Source organism: Psittacula echo (assembly GCF_963264785.1).
Source record: "Psittacula echo genome assembly, contig: SCAFFOLD_182, whole genome shotgun sequence".
In the NCBI taxonomy this organism is placed as follows: Eukaryota; Metazoa; Chordata; class Aves; order Psittaciformes; family Psittacidae; genus Psittacula; species Psittacula echo.
Window position 1 is genome coordinate 1 of NW_027664152.1, and position 19,446 is coordinate 19,446.

Consider the following 19,446-nt stretch of genomic DNA (forward strand, 5'->3'; position numbering starts at 1 on the left):
CCCTCCATTGCCCCTCATTGCCCTCCATTGCCCCCCATTGCCCTCCATTGCCCTCCATTGCCCCCATTGCCCTCCATTGCCCCCATTGCCCCCATTGCCCTCCATTGCCCCCATTGCCCCCATTGCCCTCCATTGCCCCTCATTGCCCTCCATTGCCCCCATTGCCCCCATTGCCCTCCATTGCCCCCATTGCCCCCATTGCCCTCCATTGCCCCCATTGCCCCCATTCCCCCCAATTCCCCCCATTCCCCCCATTGCCCCCATTGCCCCCATTGCCCCCATTCCCCCATTCCCCCCATTGCCCCCATTCCCCCATTCCCCCCATTCCCCCATTACCCCCATTACCCCCATTGCCCCCATTCCCCCCATTCCCCCATTCCCCCCATTGCCCCCATTCCCCCATTCCCCCCATTCCCCCCATTCCCCCCATTCCCCCCATTGCCCCCATTCCCCCATTCCCCCCATTGCCCCCATTCCCCCCATTCCCCCATTGCCCCCATTCCCCCCATTGCCCCCATTCCCCCATTCCCCCCATTGCCCCCATTCCCCCATTCCCCCCATTCCCCCATTCCCCCCATTCCCCCCATTGCCCCCATTCCCCCCATTCCCCCATTCCCCCCATTCCCCCATTCCCCCCATTCCCCCCATTGCCCCCATTCCCCCCATTCCCCCATTGCCCCCATTCCCCCCATTCCCCCCATTCCCCCATTCCCCCCATTCCCCCCATTGCCCCCATTCCCCCATTCCCCCCATTCCCCCCATTCCCCCATTCCCCCCATTCCCCCATTCCCCCCATTGCCCCCATTCCCCCCATTCCCCCCATTGCCCCCATTCCCCCCATTCCCCCCATTCCCCCATTCCCCCCATTCCCCACATTGCCCCCATTCCCCCCATTCCCCCCATTCCCCCCATTCCCCCCATTCCCCCCATTCCCCCCATCCCCTCCATTCCCCCCATTCCCCCCATTGCCCCCATTCCCCCCATTCCCCCCATTCCCCCCATTGCCCCCATTCCCCCCATTGCCCCCATTCCCCCCATTCCCCCCATTCCCCCCATTGCCCCCATTCCCCCATTCCCCCCATTCCCCCCATTCCCCCCATTCCCCCCATTCCCCCCATTGCCCCCATTCCCCCCATTCCCCCCATTCCCCCCATCCCCTCCATTCCCCCCATCCCCATCCCGCCCTCACCCCTCTCCCGCCGCGCCCCGCGTGGGGCCGCAGCCGGGCCGGGCCCGGCGGTGCCGGGGGTAGGCCCCGAAGGCGGCGCTCAGGCAGGAGGCCTCTGCGCAGAGCCAGGCCACGTAGAAGCGGCAGCGGAAGGCCAGGAACACGGGGGCGCTGTAGAGCAGGCGCCAGGGCCAGGCCCAGCCCCACAGGGCCGGGCCCCGCAGGGCCTGCGCGGGGAAGAGGCGGGCGCAGGCCTCGGAGGCCGCGGCCGCGGGCAGGGCCCAGCGCAGGCGGTGCAGGACGAGGGAAGGGGATGGCGGCGGGGAAGGGCCCCGGAGCCAATGGAGGTAAGTGGAGAGGCGGTAGAAGGGGCCTGGGGGCAGAGAGACAGAGGGACCATAGAGACCATAGAGACCCATAGAGACCCATAGAGACCATAGAGACCATAGAGACCATAGAGACCCATAGAGACCATAGAGACCCATAGAGACCATAGGGAGCATAGAGACCCATAGAGACCATAGAGACCCATAGAGACCATAGAGACCATAGAGACCATAGAGACCATAGAGACCCATAGAGACCATAGAGACCATAGAGAACATATAGACCATAGAGACCATAGAGACCCATAGAGACCATAGAGACCATAGAGACCATAGAGACCCATAGAGACCATAGAGACCCATAGAGACCATAGAGACCATAGGGACCCATAGAGACCCATAGAGACCATAGAGACCCATAGAGACCATAGAGACCATAGAGACCATAGAGACCATAGAGACCCATAGAGACCATAGAGACCATAGAGACGATAGAGACCATAGAGACCATAGAGACCATAGAGACCATAGAGACCCATAGAGCCCATAGAGCCCATAGAGACCCATAGAGACCCATAGAGACCATAGAGAACATAGAGACCATAGAGACCCATAGAGACCATAGAGACCCATAGAGACCATAGAGACCCATAGAGACCATAGGGAGCATAGAGACCCATAGAGACCATAGAGACCCATAGAGACCATAGAGACCCATAGAGACCATAGAGACCCATAGAGACCATAAAGACGATAGAGACCATAGAGACCATAGAGACCATAGAGACCATAGAGACCCATAGAGACCATAGAGACCCATAGAGACCATAGAGACCATAGAGCCCATAGAGACCCATAGAGACCATAGAGACCCATAGAGACCATAGAGACCATAGAGACCCATAGAGACCATAGAGACCATAGAGACCATAGAGACCCATAGAGACCCATAGAGACCATAGAGACCCATAGAGACCATAGAGACCATAGAGCCCATAGAGACCCATAGAGACCATAGAGACCCATAGAGACCATAGAGACCATAGAGACCCATAGAGACCATAGAGACCATAGAGACCATAGAGACCATAGAGACCATAGAGACCCATAGAGACCATAGAGACCCATAGAGACCATAGAGACCATAGAGACCCATAGAGACCATAGAGACCATAGAGACCATAGAGACCCATAGAGCCCATAGAGCCCATAGACACCCATAGAGACCATAGAGACCATAGAGACCATAGAGCCCATAGAGACCCATAGAGACCATAGAGACCATAGAGACCATAGAGACCCATAGAGACCATAGAGACCATAGAGACCATAGAGACCCATAGAGCCCATAGAGCCCATAGACACCCATAGAGACCATAGAGACCATAGAGACCATAGAGCCCATAGAGACCCATAGAGACCATAGAGACCATAGAGACCCATAGAGACCATAGAGACCCATAGAGACCATAGAGACCATAGAGACCCATAGAGAGAGACCCTAGAGACCCATAGAGACCATAGAGACCATAGAGACCCATAGAGACCATAGAGACCCATAGAGACCATAGAGACCCATAGAGACCATAGAGACCATAGAGACCATAGAGACCCATAGAGACCATAGAGACCATAGAGACCATAGAGACCATAGAGACCCATAGAGACCATAGAGACCATAGAGACCCATAGAGACCATAGAGACCCATAGAGACCATAGAGACCATAGAGACCCATAGAGACCCATAGAGACCATAGAGACCATAGAGACCCATAGAGACCATAGAGACCATAGAGAGCATGGAGACCCATAGAGACCATAGAGACCATAGAGACCCATAGAGACCATAGAGACCATAGAGAGCATGGAGATACATAGAGACCATAGAGACCCATAGAGACCATAGAGACCATAGAGAGCATAGAGAGCATAGAGACCATAGAGGCCATAGAGCCCCAGAGAGACCATAGAGGCCATAGAGACCATAGAGACCCATAGAGACCATAGAGACCATAGAGACTATAGAGACCATAGAGACCATAGAGACCCATAGAGAGCATAGACACCCATAGAGAGCATACAGACCCATAGAGACCATAGAGACCATAGAGAGCATAGAGACCATAGAGACCATAGAGACCATAGAGACCCATAGAGAGCATAGAGACCATAGAGACCATAGAGACTATAGAGACCATAGAGACCATAGAGACCCATAGAGACCCATAGAGACCATAGAGACCATAGAGACCCAGAGAGACCCATAGAGACCATAGAGATCATAGAGACCCATAGAGACCATAGAGACCATAGAGACCATAGAGACTATAGAGAGAGACCATAGAGACCCATAGAGACCATAGAGACCATAGAGACCATAGAGACCCATAGAGACCATAGAGACCATAGAGACCCATAGAGACCATGGAGCCCCATAGAGACCATAGAGACCATAGAGACCCATAGAGACCCATAGAGACCATAGAGACCATAGAGACCCATAGAGACCCATAGAGACCATAGAGACCATAGAGACCCATAGAGACCCATAGAGACCATAGAGCCCATAGAGCCCATAGAGACCATAGAGACCCATAGAAACCATAGAGACCATAGAGACCATAGAGACCAGAGAGGCCCATAGAGACCATAGAGACTCATAGAGACCATAGAGACCATAGAGACCCATAGAGACTCATAGAGACCCATAGAGACCCATAGAGACCATAGAGACCCATAGAGACCATAGAGACCAGAGAGACCCATAGAGACCATAGAGAGAGACCCATAGAGACCATAGAGACCCATAGAGACCCATAGAGACCCATAGAGACCATAGAGACCCATAGGGACCCATAGAGACCATAGAGACCATAGAGACCCATAGAGACCCATAGGGACCCATAGAGACCATAGAGACCATAGAGACCCATAGAGCCCATAGAGCCCCATAGAGCCCCATAGAGCCCATAGAGACCCATAGGGACCCATAGAGACCATAGAGACCATAGAGACCCATAGAGACCCATAGGGACCCATAGAGACCATAGAGACCATAGAGACCCATAGAGCCCATAGAGCCCCATAGAGCCCCATAGAGACCATAGAGACCATAGAGCCCATAGAGCCCATAGAGCCCCATAGAGCCCATAGAGCCCCATAGAGCCCCATACCCCCCTGCCCCATAGCCCCCCCCCACGCACCCGTCAGCAGCCCCAGGTAGCAGTAGCTGTAGCACAGGATCTCCACCAATCCTGGGCAGTCCTTGAGCCCACCAATCGCCTCGCCCGCCTCCGATGACGTCACGCCCTTCGGCCCCGCCTCCCGCAGCTCCTGCACGTCCATGGCCATGCTCACCATCTATGGGCAAGGGGGCGGGGCCACGGCGTCAGGCCACGCCCACAATGGTCACAGCCAATCAGAGGTCACGCTCCCCCCCCCCCCCCGACCCTCCTGAAGCCCCCAGAGCCCCCCCCAGCGCCCATAGACTGCTATGGCTCCCTATAGCCCCCTATGGCCCTCCCATAGCCCCTTATGGCCCCCCTATAGCCCCCTATGGCCCTCCTATAGCCCCTTATGGCCCCCCTATAGCCCCCTATGGCCCTCCTATAGCCCCTTATGGCCCCCCTATAGCCCCCTGTGGCCCTCCCATAGCCCCTTATGGCCCCCCTATAGCCCCCTATGGCCCCCCTATAGCACTCTATGGCCCTCCTATAGTCCCCTATGGCCCCCCCTATAGAACCCTATGGCACTCCTATAAGTCCCTATGGCCCCCCCAATAGAACCCTATGGCGCTCCCTATAGCCTCCCTGTAGCCCCCCCCATAGCAACCTTTGACCCCCTCTATAACCCCCCTTATGGCCCCCAATTCCTCCCCCCATAGCCCCCTATGGTGCCCCCTATTGTCACCTACAGCCCCCCTATAGCCCCCCTTGTAGCTCTCAATGGCCCCCCCATAGCCTCCTATGGCCCCCCTATGTCCCCCTATAGCCCTTCTTTAGCTCTCTACAGTCCTCCTATAGCTCCCCATAGCCCCCCTATAACCCCGTATAGCCACCTATAGCCCCCCCCCAGCCCTTCCATAGCCCATTATAACCCCCTTATAGCCCCTCTATAGGCCCCTATGGTGCCCGCTATTGTTACCTACAGCCCCCCTATAGCACCCCCCCATAGCCCCCCTATAGTCCCGTATAACTCCCTATAGGCTCTCTCTACAGCCCTTCCATAGCCCTCTATAGCTCCTTTATAGCCCTCCTATAGGTCTCTATACGCCTCCTACAGTTCCCTGTAGACCGCCCCTATAGCCCTGCCACAGCCCCCTATATGCCCCTATACCCCGCTATAGCCCCCCCACAGCCTCTATAGCCCTCTCATAGCTCCCTATAACCCCCCTATAAGCTCCCCATAGCACCTATAGACCCCCATAGACGCCCTATAATCCCTTTTAGCCCCCCTATAGCCGCTCATAGCCCCCCTATAGCCCCCCTATAGCCCCCCCCATAGCCCCCATAGCCCCCCATAGACCTTCAGGGTGAGCAGCAGCTGCAGGGCGTTGGCGTAGGGGGGGGGCTGGGGCAGCCCCCACAGCTCGGGGGTGCGGAAGAACAGGAGGTACCCGAAGGTCCAGAGCATGGAGGCTGCCCCACAGCGCCTGGGGGGGGAACCGTCATGGACCCCCCCATGGACCCCCCCAATGCACCCCAATGGAACCCCCTAATGGACCCCAATGGAACCCCCCCAATGGAACCCCCCCAATGGAACCCAATGGAACACCCCCAATGCACCCCAATGGAACCCCCCCAAATGCATCCCAATAGAACCCCCCAATGGACCCCCAATGCACCCCAATGGAACCCCCCAATGGAACCCAATGGAACCCCCCAATGGAACCCCCCCAATGGACCCCAATGGAACCCCCCCAAATGCATCCCAATGGAACCCCCCAATGGAACCCCCCAATGGAACCCCCCCAATGAACCTCCCCAATGCATCCCAATGGAACCCCCCAATGGACCCCCCAATGGAACCCCCACAATGCATCCCAATGGAACCCCCCAATGGAACCCCCCAATGGAACCCTCCAATGGAACCCCCCAATGCACCCCCCCAATGGACCCCCCCAATTCAACCCCCCCAATGCACCCCAATGGAACCCCCCCAATGGAACCCCCCAATGAACCTCCCCAATGCATCCCAATGGAACCCCCCAATGGAACCCCCCAATGAACCCCCCCAATGCATCCCAATGGAACCCCCCAATGGACCCCCCCAATGGAACCCCCCAATGGAACCCCCCAATGCACCCCCCCAATGGAACCCCCCAATGGAACCCCCCCAATGCATCCCAATGGAACCCCCCAATGGAACCCCCCAATGGAACCCCCCAATGGAACCCCCCCAATGCATCCCAATGGAACCCCCCAATGGACCCCCCCAATGCACCCCAATGGACCCCAATGGAACCCCCCAATGCACCCCAATGGAACCCCCCAATGCACCCCAATGGAACCCCCCCCCCAATGCATCCCAATGGACCCCAATGGACCCCACTGCACCCCAATGGAACCCAATGGACCCCAATGCTCCCCCCCGTTGTCCCCTATGGTGGGAGCACCCACACCCTCCCCAAGCCCCGCCCCCTTCCCCCCCGGCCCCGCCCACCTGGGCGTGGCGCGCAGCAACACCCACGTGCCCAGGGCGGTGACCAATGAGTGCAGGGCGTGGGGGCCACACGTGACCAGCGTCAGCCCCGCCCCCAGCCCCGACCCCACCCACTGCCGGAACCACGGGCCTGGGGGGGGAAAGGGGGGTCAGAGCCATGGAGCCCCCCACTGAGCCCCATTGAATCCCATTGATACCCATTTAGACCCACTGATACCCACTGAGACCCATTGAGACCCACTGAGTCCCATTGAGCCCCATTGATACCCATTGAAACCCACTGAGCCCCATTGATACCCACTGAGACCCATTGAGACCTACTGAGTCCCACTGAGACCCATTGATACCCACTGATACCCACTGAGACCCATTGAGACCTACTGAGTCCCATTGAGACCCATTGATACCCATTGAAACCCATTGAGCCCCATTGATACCCACTGAGCCCCATTGAGCCCCATTGATACCCACTGAGACCCATTGAGACCTACTGAGTCCCATTGAGACCCATTGATACCCATTGAAACCCATTGAGCCCCATTGATACCCACTGAGCCCCATTGAGCCCCATTGATACCCACTGAGACCCATTGAGACCTACTGAGTCCCATTGAGACCCATTGATACCCATTGAAACCCATTGAGCCCCATTGATACCCACTGAGCCCCATTGATACCCACTGAGACCCATTGAGACCTACTGAGTCCCATTGAGACCCATTGATACCCACTGATACCCACTGAGACCCATTGAGACCTACTGAGTCCCATTGAGACCCATTGATACCCATTGAGCCCCATTGATACCCATTGATACCCACTGAGCCCCATTGCGACCCATTGAGCCCCATTGAAACCCATTGAGCCCCACTGATACCCACTGAGCCCCATTGAGACCCATTGATACCCACTGAGACCCATTGAGACCCACTGAGTCCCATTGAGACCCATTGATACCCACTGAGCCCCATTGAGATCCATTGAGTCCCATTGATACCCATTGAGACCCACTGAGTCCCATTGATACCCACTGAGCCCCATTGAGCCCCACTGAGCCCCATTGATACCCATTGATACCCACTGAGCCCCATTGAGACCCATTGATACCCACTGAGCCCCATTGAGCCCCATTGATACCCATTGATACCCACTGAGCCCCATTGACACCCATTGATACCCACTGAGCCCCATTGATACCCATTGATACCCACTGAGCCCCATTGAGACCCATTGAGTCCCATTGATACCCATTGAGACCCACTGAGTCCCATTGATACCCACTGAGCCCCATTGAGCCCCACTGAGCCCCATTGATACCCATTGATACCCACTGAGCCCCATTGAGACCCATTGATACCCACTGAGCCCCATTGAGCCCCATTGATACCCATTGATACCCACTGAGCCCCATTGACACCCATTGATACCCACTGAGCCCCATTGATACCCATTGAGCCCCATTGATACCCACTGAGCCCCATTGACACCCATTGATACCCACTGATACCCACTAAGCCCCCTTCAGACCCATTGATACCCATTGACACCCACTGACACCCATTGAGCCCCATGGAGCCCCACTGACCCCCACTGATCACCCGTTGAGCCCCACTGAACCCCACTGATCACCCATTGAGCCCCACTGAGCCCCACTGACACCCACTGAGCCCCACGGAACCCCATTGACACCCCATTTAGCCCCATTTATGCCCATTGACACCCATTCAGCCCCACTGAGCCCCATTGAACCCATTGACACCCATTGAGCCCCACTGAGTCCCACTGAACCCCATTGAGCCCCATTGACACCCATTGAACACCACTGACCCCCATTGAACCCATTGACACCCACTGACCCCCACTGAACCCATTGACACCCATTGAGCCCCACTGACCCCCATTGAGCCCCACTCCCTCCTCCTTTACCTCTCCCCTTGAAGAGCAGCCCCGCGGGGATGGAGCAGAGCAGCACCGCCAGGTACGTGAGCTCCTCGGGCGTCATCGCCGGGACCGCCGAGCGCCTCCGGAAAGACCCGAACCCTTCCGGAAACACCCGAGCCCCTCCGGGACCCCCCGAGCCCCTTCGGGTACCTCCGAGCCCCTTCAGGTACCTCCGAGCCCTTCCGGGACCCCCCGAGCTGCTCCGGAAACACCCGAGCCCCTCCGGGACACCCCGAACCCCTTCGGAAACAACCGAACCCCTTCGGGACCCCCCTGAGCCCTTCCGGGACCCCCTGAGCTCCTCCGGAAACACCCGAACCTCTTCAGGACCTCCGAGCCCCTTCAGGTACCCCCGAGCCCTTCCGGGACCCCCCGAGCCCTTCCGGTACCACCCGAACCCTTCCGGAGCCGCCCGAACCCCTCCGGGGCCCCCCGAAGCCGCTCGAGCGGGCGGAGGCGGCCCCTTGGCCCCGCCCCTTCCGCTGGGGAGAAACCACGGCGAGGTCGGGGGGGTGCGGGCCCTTTAAGGGGGGGGGGGCTCTTAAAAGGGCTCTGTCCCTTTAAGGCAGGGAAAGGTCCCTTTAAGGGGGGGGGCTCTTAAAAGGGCTCTGTCCCTTTAAGACAGGGAAAGGCCCCTTTAACGGGGGGGGGCTCTTAAAAGGGCTCTGTCCCTTTAAGGCAGGGAAAGGTCCCTTTAAGGGGGGGGGCTCTTAAAAGGGCTCTGTCCCTTTAAGACCAGGAAAGGCCCCTTTAAGGGGGGGAGCTCTTAAAAGGGCTCTGTCCCTTTAAGACAGGGAAAGGTCCCTTGGGGGGGGGGGGCGTGGGGTGCTCTTAAAAGGGCTCTGTCCCTTTAAGGCAGGGAAAGGTCCCTTTAAGGGGGGAGGGGGGGCTCTTAAAAGGGCTCTGTCCCTTTAAGGCAGGGAAAGGTCCCTTTAAGGGGGGAGGGGGGGCTCTTAAAAGGGCTCTGTCCCTTTAAGGCAGGGAAAGGCCCCTTTAAGAGGGGCACTCATTGGGCCCACGGCTCCCTTCCCGTCACCCCCCGCGGCTCCAAGATGGCGGCGCCCACGGAGCCTCCGGAGCTGCGGCTGCTGCGGGGCCGCGGCCTCGCCTTCGGGGCGGGGCCGGCGCGGGCGCTGCGGGAGCGGCTCCACGTGACCGGGGCGCTCCTGGGGCCCCGCCCCCCCGGCTCCGGCCCCGCCCCCCGCGGCGCGCGCCCGGGGCGGCTTCCGGTGCTGCTGCTACCGGAGGAGCTGCGGCTGCTGCGCGAGAGCGGCGCCGTGCGCGTGCGCGGCGGGAGCGGGAGCGAGCGCGGGAACGGGAGCGGGAGCGAGGCCGAGCGCGGGAACGGCGTGAGCGCGGGAAGCGGGGCGGGGGGGCGGCAATAGGGGGCTATGGGGGGGATATGGGGCGGATATGGGGGTTATGGGGCGGATATGGGGGGTTATGGGGCGGATATGGGGGTTATGGGCTGGATATGGGGGTTATGGGGCGGATATGGGGGTTATGGGGCGGATATGGGGGGTTATGGGGCGGATATGGGGGGGTTATGGGGCGGATATGGGGGTTATGGGGCGGATATGGGGGTTATGGGCTGGATATGGGGGTTATTGGGTGGATATGGGGGGTTATGGGGCGGATATGGGGGTTATGGGGTGGATATGGCGGTTATGGGGCGGATATGGGGGTTATGGGGTGGATATGGCGGTTATGGGGCAGATATGGGGGGTTATGGGGCGGATATGGGGGGTTATGGGGCGGATATGGGGGGGTTATGGGGCAGACATGGGGCAGTTATGGGGCTGGGGGAGAGCTATGCGGTTGGGGGTGCAGTTATGGGGCAGCCACTGCCCCCCTTTTTATTCCTCCCTCTTTCCGGCACAGGGTGAACCCGAGAAGAGCCCCACAGGTATGGGGGGGAGGAAGTTATGGGGCGCTATGGGGCAGCGATGGGGCGCTATGGGGCAGCCCCACATTGACCCCTCCACCTCTTGCAGCCTCCCCCTCCCAGGAGCCTTCAGCCCTGGAAGAGAGCTGTGCCCCCCCCAGCGCCTGCCCCACACATGAGCAGCGCTACCGCGTCTACCGGGATCTATGGGGCAGGGGCCTCTACCTGACCCACGGCGGCAAGTTCGGGGGTGACTTCCTGGTGTACCCAGGTATGGGGCAGCGGTGGGGGCTCTATGGGTCTCTATGGGCTCTATGGGTCTCTATGGTCTCTATGGGTCTCTCTCTATGGTCTCTATGGGTCTCTATGGGTCTCTATGGTCTCTCTCTATGGTCTCTATGGGTCTCTGTGGGTCTCTATGGTCTCTATGGGTTTCTCTCTCTGGTCTCTATGGGTCTCTCTGGTCTCTATGGGTCTCTATGGGGCTCTATGGGCTCTATGGTCTCTGGTCTCTATGGGGCTCTATGGGGCTCTATGGGTCTCTATGGTCTCTATGGGCTCTATGGGTCTCTATGGTCTCTATGGGTCTCTATGGGCTCTATGGGTCTCTATGGTCTCTGTGGGTCTCTCTGGGTCTCTATGGGCTCTATGGTCTGTATGGTCTCTATGGGTCTCTATGGTCTCTATGGGTCTCTATGGTCTCTATGGTCTCTATGGGTCTCTATGGTCTCTATGGTCTCTATGGGTCTCTATGGGTCTCTATGGTCTCTATGGTCTCTATGGTCTCTATGAGTCTCTATGGGTCTCTATGGGTCTCTATGGTCTCTATGGTCTCTATGGTCTCTATGGTCTCTATGGGTCTCTATGGTCTCTATGGTCTCTATGGTCTCTATGGGTCTCTATGGTCTCTATGGGTCTCTATGGTCTCTATGGGTCTCTATGGGTCTCTATGGTCTCTATGGTCTCTATGGGTCTCTATGGTCTCTATGGTCTCTATGGTCTCTATGGTCTCTATGGGTCTCTATGGTCTCTATGGTCTCTATGGTCTCTATGGTCTCTATGGGTCTCTATGGTCTCTATGGTCTCTATGGTCTCTATGGTCTCTGTGCTCTCTCTGGGTCTCTCTGGTCCCCCCAGGCCCCCCCGCTCGCTTCCACGCCGCCGCCCTCGCTCTGTGCCTGTCCCCAGGCTCGGGCTTGGCTCCGGGCTCCCTCGTGGCCGCCGCTCGCCTCGGGACCCACGTGCGCAAGACGCTGCTGCTCTGCTCCGCCGGGCCGCCAGGGGGCGCCCCCGCCTACACCTCCCTGCAGTGGCGTGCCGACCTCGCCTGAGACCACATGGGGGGGGGGGGGGGCGACACAACACAAACCACGTGACAAGAAGCGACCAATTAAAGCGAAGAATGGGGTTTATCGGACCAATTAGGAATGGATGGGGGGAGGTCACTGCCCCATAAGGGGGTGTTGGTGCCCCATAACTTGGGGGTCACCCCCTAAGTGGGAGGAGGTTGAGGGGGGGGGTGGAGGTTGACTTAGGGGGGGTGACTCTGCCCCATGAGCGGCTCTCATTGCCCCACACTTGGGGGTCAGTGCCCCATCAGCACCCTATAACCACCCAATAAGTGCCCCAGAAGCCCTTCATACCTGCCCCATAACCACCCCATGTCTCCCCCCACGGCGCCCCATAACTACCCCATATCCTCCCCATACTGCCCTGTAACCCCCATATAACCACCCCCAGCACCCCATAACAACCCCACATCGCCCCCATAGTGACCCTAAGTCCCCCATAGCCATGCTATAACTGCCCTTTAGCTGCCCCATAACCACCCCATGTCTCCCCCCACAGTGCCCCATAACCCCCTCCTAACAACCCAATAAGAGCCCCTAGCGTGCCCCTCAACCCCCCCCCCAGCGCCCCCTAGAGACATGGCGGACCTCCATTCCCTCCCACTTTCCGCACAGCGCCCCCTACAGGCTGGAGGACCCCCATTCCCATAGCAGCCCCCAGAGGCTGGCAGACCTCCTTGCCCTCCCCACAGCGCCCCCTAGCGGCTGGAGGACCTCCATTCCCATAGCGCCCCCTAGAGGCTGGCGGACCTGCATTCCCACAGCGCCCCCTAGAGGCTGGCGGACCCCCATTCCCACAGCGCCCCCTAGAGGCTGGCGGACCTGCATTCCCACAGCGCCCCCTAGACGCTGGCGGACCTCCCCGCCCTCCCCACAGCGCCCCCTAGACGCTGGCGGACCTCCACACGGCCACGCCGTCCCTGCCGGCCGTGAGCAGCAGCCCCGGGCACTGCGGGTGCCAGCGCAGCTCCTTCAGCTCCCGCTCCCCCTGGTGCAGGAAGAGGAGCTGGGGGGGCAGCGCCGCCAAGGCCTCCACTTGGGGGTCGCTCTGCCCCATGGCGGCCTCCTCGTCGTCGGCCTCCACCCCCAGGTCCCATTGGGTCACGAGGTCGTCGGCGCCGGCGGCCGCCAGGACCCCGCTGGCCATTGGGTGCCATTGGAGGGCGACGATGGGGCCGCGGTGCTGCTTGAAGGTGGCCACGCTCGAGCCCGTCTGGGGGGGGGGGGGATGTGGGGTGAGATGTGGGGCTGGAGGGGGTCTATGGGGCAGAGTGGGGGGGGTCTATGGGGCAGGATGTGGGGGTGGAGAGGGTTTATGGGACAGGATGTGGGGCTGGAGGGGGTTTATAGGGTAGGATGTGGGGCTGGAGGGGGTCTATGGGGCAGGATGTGGGGCTGGAGAGGGTCTTTGGGACAGGATGTGGTTCTGAAGGAGGGCTAAGGGGCAGGATATGGGGCTGGAAGGGGTCTATGGGGTAGGATGTAGGGCTGGAGGGGGTGTATGGGGCAGGATATGGGGCTGGACGGGGGCTATGGGGCAGGATGTGGGGGGAGAGGGGTTCTATGGGGCAGGCTGGGTGCCTATGGGGCAGGCTGTGTCTCTGTGAGGCAGGCTGTGTGTCTATGGGGCAGGCTGGGTGCCTATGGGGCAGGCTGTGTGTCTATGGGGCAGGCTGTGTGTCTATGGGGCAGGCTGTGTGTCTATGGGGCAGGCTGTGTGTCTATGGGGCAGGCTGGGTGCCTATGGGGCAGGCTGTGTCTATGGGGCAGGCTGTGTCTCTATGGGGCAGGCTGTGTCTCTATGGGGCAGGCTGTGTGTCTATGGGGCAGGCTGTGTCTCTATGGGGCAGGCTGTGTCTCTATGGGGCAGGCTGTCTCTATGGGGCAGGCTGTGTCTCTATGGGGCAGGCTGTGTCTCTATGGGGCAGGCTGTGTCTCTATGGGGCAGGCTGTCTCTATGGGGCAGGCTGTGTCTCTATGGGGCAGGCTGTCTCTATGGGGCAGGCTGTCTCTATGGGGCAGGCTGTGTCTCTATGGGGCAGGCTGTGTCTCTATGGGGCAGGCTGTGTCTAGGGGGTCCCTATGGGTGGCGCTGGGGCTCACGTGGAAGCGGCGCAGGTCCCAGAGGCGCAGGGCGCCGTCGTCCCCCCCGCTCAGCAGGAATGGGTCGCTCCGGCTCCAGCTCAGGGCGTTCACGTCCCCGTCGTGGGCCCCGGGCGCTACCAAGCGGCAGGCGCGGGGCGGGGGGGCCCGGATGTCCCAGATCCGCAGGGAGGCGTCCGCTGAGCAGGAGCAGAACACCTGGGGGCAGCCATAGGGACCTATAGGACCCATAGAGCCCCATATGGACCCATAGAGACCCACAGAGCCCCATAGAGACTATAGAGCCCCATAGAGACCATAGAGACCTATAGGGACCCATAGAAACCATAGAGACCACAGAGCCCCACAGACATCCCACAGAACGCCATAGAGCCCCATAGCACCCCACAGATCCCCCATAGCACCCCACAGATCCCCCATAGCACCCCATAGAGCTCCACAGAGCCCCACAGCACCGCACAGTACCCCATAGAGCACACATAGCACCCCATAGTACCCCATAGAGCCCCATAGCACCCCATAGACCCCCATACAACCCCATAGAGCCCCACAGCACCACGTAGAGCCCCATAGCACCCCTTAGAGCCCCACAGCCCCCCATACAGCCCCATGGTACCCCATAGCACCCCACAGAACCCCAGAGAGCCCCATAGCACCCCATAGAGCCCATACAGCCCCATAGTGCCCCACAGCACCCTATAGAGCCCACAGAGCCCCATAGCACCCCATAGAGCCCATACAGCCCCATAGAGCCCCATAGCACCCCATAGTGCCCCATAGAGCCCCACAGCGCCCCCCCCCCGGCCGCACCGAGGCCTCATTGGGCGACCACTGCAGGTCCTCCACGGAGGCGCTGTGGCCCAGCAGGGGGCGCTGATCCACGGCCCAGCCCCCCCCCCGCGGCCGCCACAGATGGATCCTTCCGGCGCAGTCCCCGGACAGGAGCTGCCCTGGGGGCGGGGCCAAGGGGGGGGGGGGGGGGGGGGTCAGACCACGCCCCCATGACCACGCCCCTCCCATAGGCCACGCCCCCAATGGGCCCCCTTACCTGCCCCATAGCCCTCCTTTTTGCACCATAGACACCCCCTACTGCCCCATAGAGCCCTCCATCCCCATAGACCCCTCTCTGCCCCATAGAGTCCCCCCATCCCCATAGCTCCCCCTCTGCCCCATAGAGCACTCTCCCATAGCCCCCCCATCCCCATAGAGCCCCCCATCCCCATAGAGCGCCCCCATCCCCACAGAGCCCCCCATCCCCATAGCCCCCCCTCTGCCCCATAGAGCCCCCCCATCCCCATAGAGCCCCCCATCCTCATAGCCCCCCCATCCCCATAGCCCCCCCTCTGCCCCATAGAGCCCCCCATCCCCATAGAGCCCCCCATCCTCATAGCCCCCCCTCTGCCCCATAGAGCCCTCCCTGCCCCATAGAGCCCCCCCACCCCATAGCTCACCCATCCCCATAGCCCCCCCCACCCCATAGACCCCCCCCAATCCCCATAGCACCCCCCTTTCCCATAGAGCCCCCCCCCACCCCATAGCGCCCCCCCCCCCCACTGACCGCTCACGGTGGGCGACCAATCCAAGGCGAAGCCCTCCCCCATGTGACCGGTGAAGGTGCAGAGGGGGGCCAGGGGGGGCTGTTCCTTGAGCAGGAGCCCCCCCCCCCCCTCCAGCCCCCCAAGTGCTTCCAGGGCCCCCCCCAAGGCCACCACCTCCACTTGGCCCCGCTCCGACCACGCGGCCGCCACCGGCCCCATAGAGCCCAGTTCGGTCACCTGGGGGGGGGGGCATGGGGTCAGGGGGGTGCTATGGGTGTCTATTGGGGTGCTGGGAGGGGTATTGGGGTGATGGGGGGGTGCTATGGGTGCCTAATGGGGTGCTGGGGGGGGTATTGGGGTGCTGGGGGGGTGCTATGGGTGCCTATTGGGGTGCTGGGGGGGTGCTATGGGTGCTTATTGGGGTGCTGGGGATGGTATTGGGGTGATGGGGGGGTGCTATGGGTGCCTATTGGGGTGATGGGGGTGTCCTATGGGTGCCTATTGGGGTGATGGGGGGTGAATTGGGTTAATGGGGGGGGCCTAAAGGTACCCAATGGGGCTGGGGGGGGCACTGAGCTAATGGGGGCTCCCACTGGTGCCTATTGCGGTGCTTGGGGGGGGGTATTGGGTTAATGGGGGGGGCCTAAAGGTACCCAATGGGGCTGGGGGGGGCACTGAGCTAATGGGGGCTCCCACTGGTGCCTATTGGGGTGCTGGGGGGGTATTGGGGTGATGGGGAGGGAATTGGGGTGATGGGGGGTGAATTGGGGTGATGGGGGGGGCCTAAAGGTACCCAATGGGGCTGGGGGGGGCACTGAGCTAATGGGGGCTCCCATTGGTGCCTATTGGGGTGCCTGGGGGGGGCAGTACCCGGATGCGGTTGATGGCCCCATAGTGGGGGGCCATGGCCAGGAGCAGCTGGGGCTGGCGCTCCCCGTCCTCGTCGTCCTCTTCCTCGTCCTCCTCTTCCTCCTCGTCGCTGCTGGAGCCCCCCCCCCGGCGCCGCAGCCCGTGCAGGTTCTGCATCTTCAGCACCAGCAGCCTGGGGGGGGGCGGGCATTAAGGGGGGGCTCTAGGGGGTGCTATGGGTCTCTATGGGGCTCTATGGGCTCTATGATCTCTATGGGGCTCTATGGTCTCTATGGGGCTCTATGGTCTCTATGGGGCTCTATGGGGCTCTATTGGCTCTATGGGTTTCTATGGTCTCTATGGGGTGCTATGGGGCTCTATGGGCTTTATGGTTTCTATGGGCTCTATGGTCTTCATGGGTTTTCTATGGGGCTCTATGCCCTCTATGGGTCTCTGTGTTCTCTATGGTCTCTAAGGGTCTCTATGGGCTCTATGGGTCTCTGTGGGTCCCTATGGGCTCTATGGGTCCCTATGAGCAATATGGGTCCCTATGAGCTCTATGGGTCCCTATGAGCTCTATGGGTCCCTATGAGCTCTATGGGTCTCTATGGGCTCTATGGGTCCCTATGAGCAATATGGGTCCTTATGAGCTCTATGGGTCCCTATGAGCAATATGGGTCCCTATGGGCTCTATGGGTCCCTATGAGCAATATGGGTCCCTATGAGCTCTATGGGTCCCTATGAGCAATATGGGTCCCTATGAGCTCTATGGGTCCCTATGAGCAATATGGGTCCCTATGAGCTCTATGGGTCCCTATGAGCTCTACGGGTCTCTATGGTCTCTATGGGGCTCTATGCTCTCTATGGGTTTCTATGGTCCCTATGGGTCCCAAGGGGCACTCACCGGTTGCCCTGGGCCGTTGGTGCCTGGGTCCCCGCACACAGCAGCAGGGACAGGGGCAGCTCCTCCCGGCCCTCGCCCAGCTCATCCCGGACCACATCGAAGCTCAGACACGGGGCACCTGTGGGGGGGGGAGCAGCCCCATAGCGACCCATATTGCCCCATAGGGACCCATAGAGCCCCATAGGGCCTCTCCTACCGGTGCCGGCGCGGTGATACAACACATAGGCCTCCTCGTCCATGACCAGCTCCTCGTCGGGCCCCAGCGGAGGCCCCACACCGGGTATATAGACCCTCGACGGCGGTTCCGTGGGGCTCTGTGGGGCGCTATGGGGCTCTACGGGGGCTCCGTGGGGCTCTACGGGGCCGCGACCGCCGCGGGACGAGCGGCGCCGTGCCGACTTGCGCGGCGCCATCTTGGCTCTGAGGGAGCAGGAGGCGGCTTCCGGTGGGAGCACTTCCGGTGGGAGCACTTCCGGTGGGAGCACTTCCGGCTCCCGCTTCGCGGTTGCCATGGAGACAGGGCGGTGGCCACGCCCCCTTAGCATCATTGCCCCCCCTCATGCCCCCTATCCCCCCATTGCCCCCCTGGCCCCCCCATGCCCCCATTCCCCCTCCATTCCCCCTATTACCCCCCATTGCCCCCCATTACCCCCCCATTGTCCCCACATGCCCCCATTCCCCCTCCATTCCCCCCTATTACCCCCCCATTGCCCCCCCATGCCCCCATTCCCCCTCCATTCCCCCTATTACCCCCCATTGCCCCCCATTACCCCCCCATGCCCTCATTCCCCCTCCATTCCCCCCTATTACCCCCCATTGCCCCCCTATTGCCCCCCATTACCCCCCCACTGACCCCCATTGCCCCCCATAACCTCCCATAGCCCCCCATTCCCCCAATGACCCCCATTACCCCCTATTGACCCCCATTACCCCCCATAACCTCCCATATCCCATTACCCCCCCATTACCTCCCATTACCCCCCATTACCCCCCATTACCCCCCATTTACCCCCCATTACCCCCCCATCACACACTCCAAACCCCTATATAAGGCGGGGGGGGGGTCCCCATCTCTTTATTCGGGAGGGGGGGGTCCCCCCCTTCACTCCTCAGCCCCCCTCCCCAGCAGCTCCCCCAGTTCCCCCAATGCAGCCTTGATCTGGCCAGCGAAGCGTCGAGCATCCTATAGGAGGGGTTATATGGGGGGGCTGTTACATAGGGGGTTCTATAGATGTTTATAGGGGTTCTATAGAGGTTCCATAGGGGTGCTATAAGGGCTCTATAGGGGGTTCTATAGGGGGTTCTATAGGGGTTCTATAACGGTTCTATAGAGGGTTCTGTAAGGGTTCTATAGGGGGTTATATAGGGGTTCTATAAGGGCTATATAGGGCATTATATGGGAGTTATATAGGGAGTTCTACATAGGTTCTATAGCGGTCATATAGGGGGTTTTATATAGCGGGTTCTATAGGGGTTTTATATAGGGGGTTCTATGGGGGTTCTATAGGGGGTTATATATGGGTTATATAAGGGTTACATACAGGTTTATACAGGGGGTTGTATGGGGGGTTATATACCGGGTTATATAGGGGTTATATGGGGGTTCTATAGGGGTCATATAGGGGGTTATGTAGGGGATTCTATAGGGATTCTATAGGACTTATACAGGGGGTTATATGGGGGGCTATATAGCCGATTATATAGGAGTTATATAGAGAGTT

General features: G+C 60.0%; 3 protein-coding genes across 3 annotated transcripts; 1 reads left to right on the plus strand and 2 right to left on the minus strand.

The window, feature by feature from the left end:
• Positions 1-1,189: 1,189 nt before the first annotated feature.
• MBOAT7 (membrane bound acylglycerophosphatidylinositol O-acyltransferase MBOAT7) lies at positions 1,190-9,566 on the minus strand (the record flags this gene model as incomplete). Its single annotated transcript, XM_080639987.1, has 5 exons — positions 9,083-9,566; positions 7,157-7,286; positions 6,020-6,146; positions 4,699-4,855; positions 1,190-1,541 (listed from the first exon to the last, which is right to left on the minus strand). Coding segments are annotated over exons 1-5 (842 nt in total), but the record flags the coding sequence as incomplete, so codon positions are not given.
• A 579-nt stretch (positions 9,567-10,145) lies between these two features.
• TSEN34 (tRNA splicing endonuclease subunit 34) lies at positions 10,146-12,314 on the plus strand. Its single transcript, XM_080639989.1, has 4 exons — positions 10,146-10,446; positions 10,979-11,003; positions 11,092-11,253; positions 12,120-12,314. The coding sequence occupies exons 1-4, from the start codon at positions 10,150-10,152 to the stop codon at positions 12,311-12,313; spliced, it is 678 nt and encodes a 225-aa protein (XP_080496115.1). The 5' UTR covers positions 10,146-10,149; the 3' UTR covers position 12,314.
• Positions 12,315-13,214: 900 nt separating this feature from the next.
• On the minus strand, positions 13,215-18,273 carry GRWD1 (glutamate rich WD repeat containing 1; the record flags this gene model as incomplete). The annotated part of the gene is made up of 7 exons (XM_080639988.1): positions 13,215-13,544; positions 14,435-14,632; positions 15,245-15,384; positions 15,993-16,209; positions 16,843-17,014; positions 17,726-17,843; positions 17,922-18,273. 7 exons carry the CDS (start codon positions 18,271-18,273, stop codon positions 13,215-13,217), a joined length of 1,527 nt encoding a protein of 508 aa, XP_080496114.1.
• Between the last annotated feature and the right edge of the window lie 1,173 nt (positions 18,274-19,446).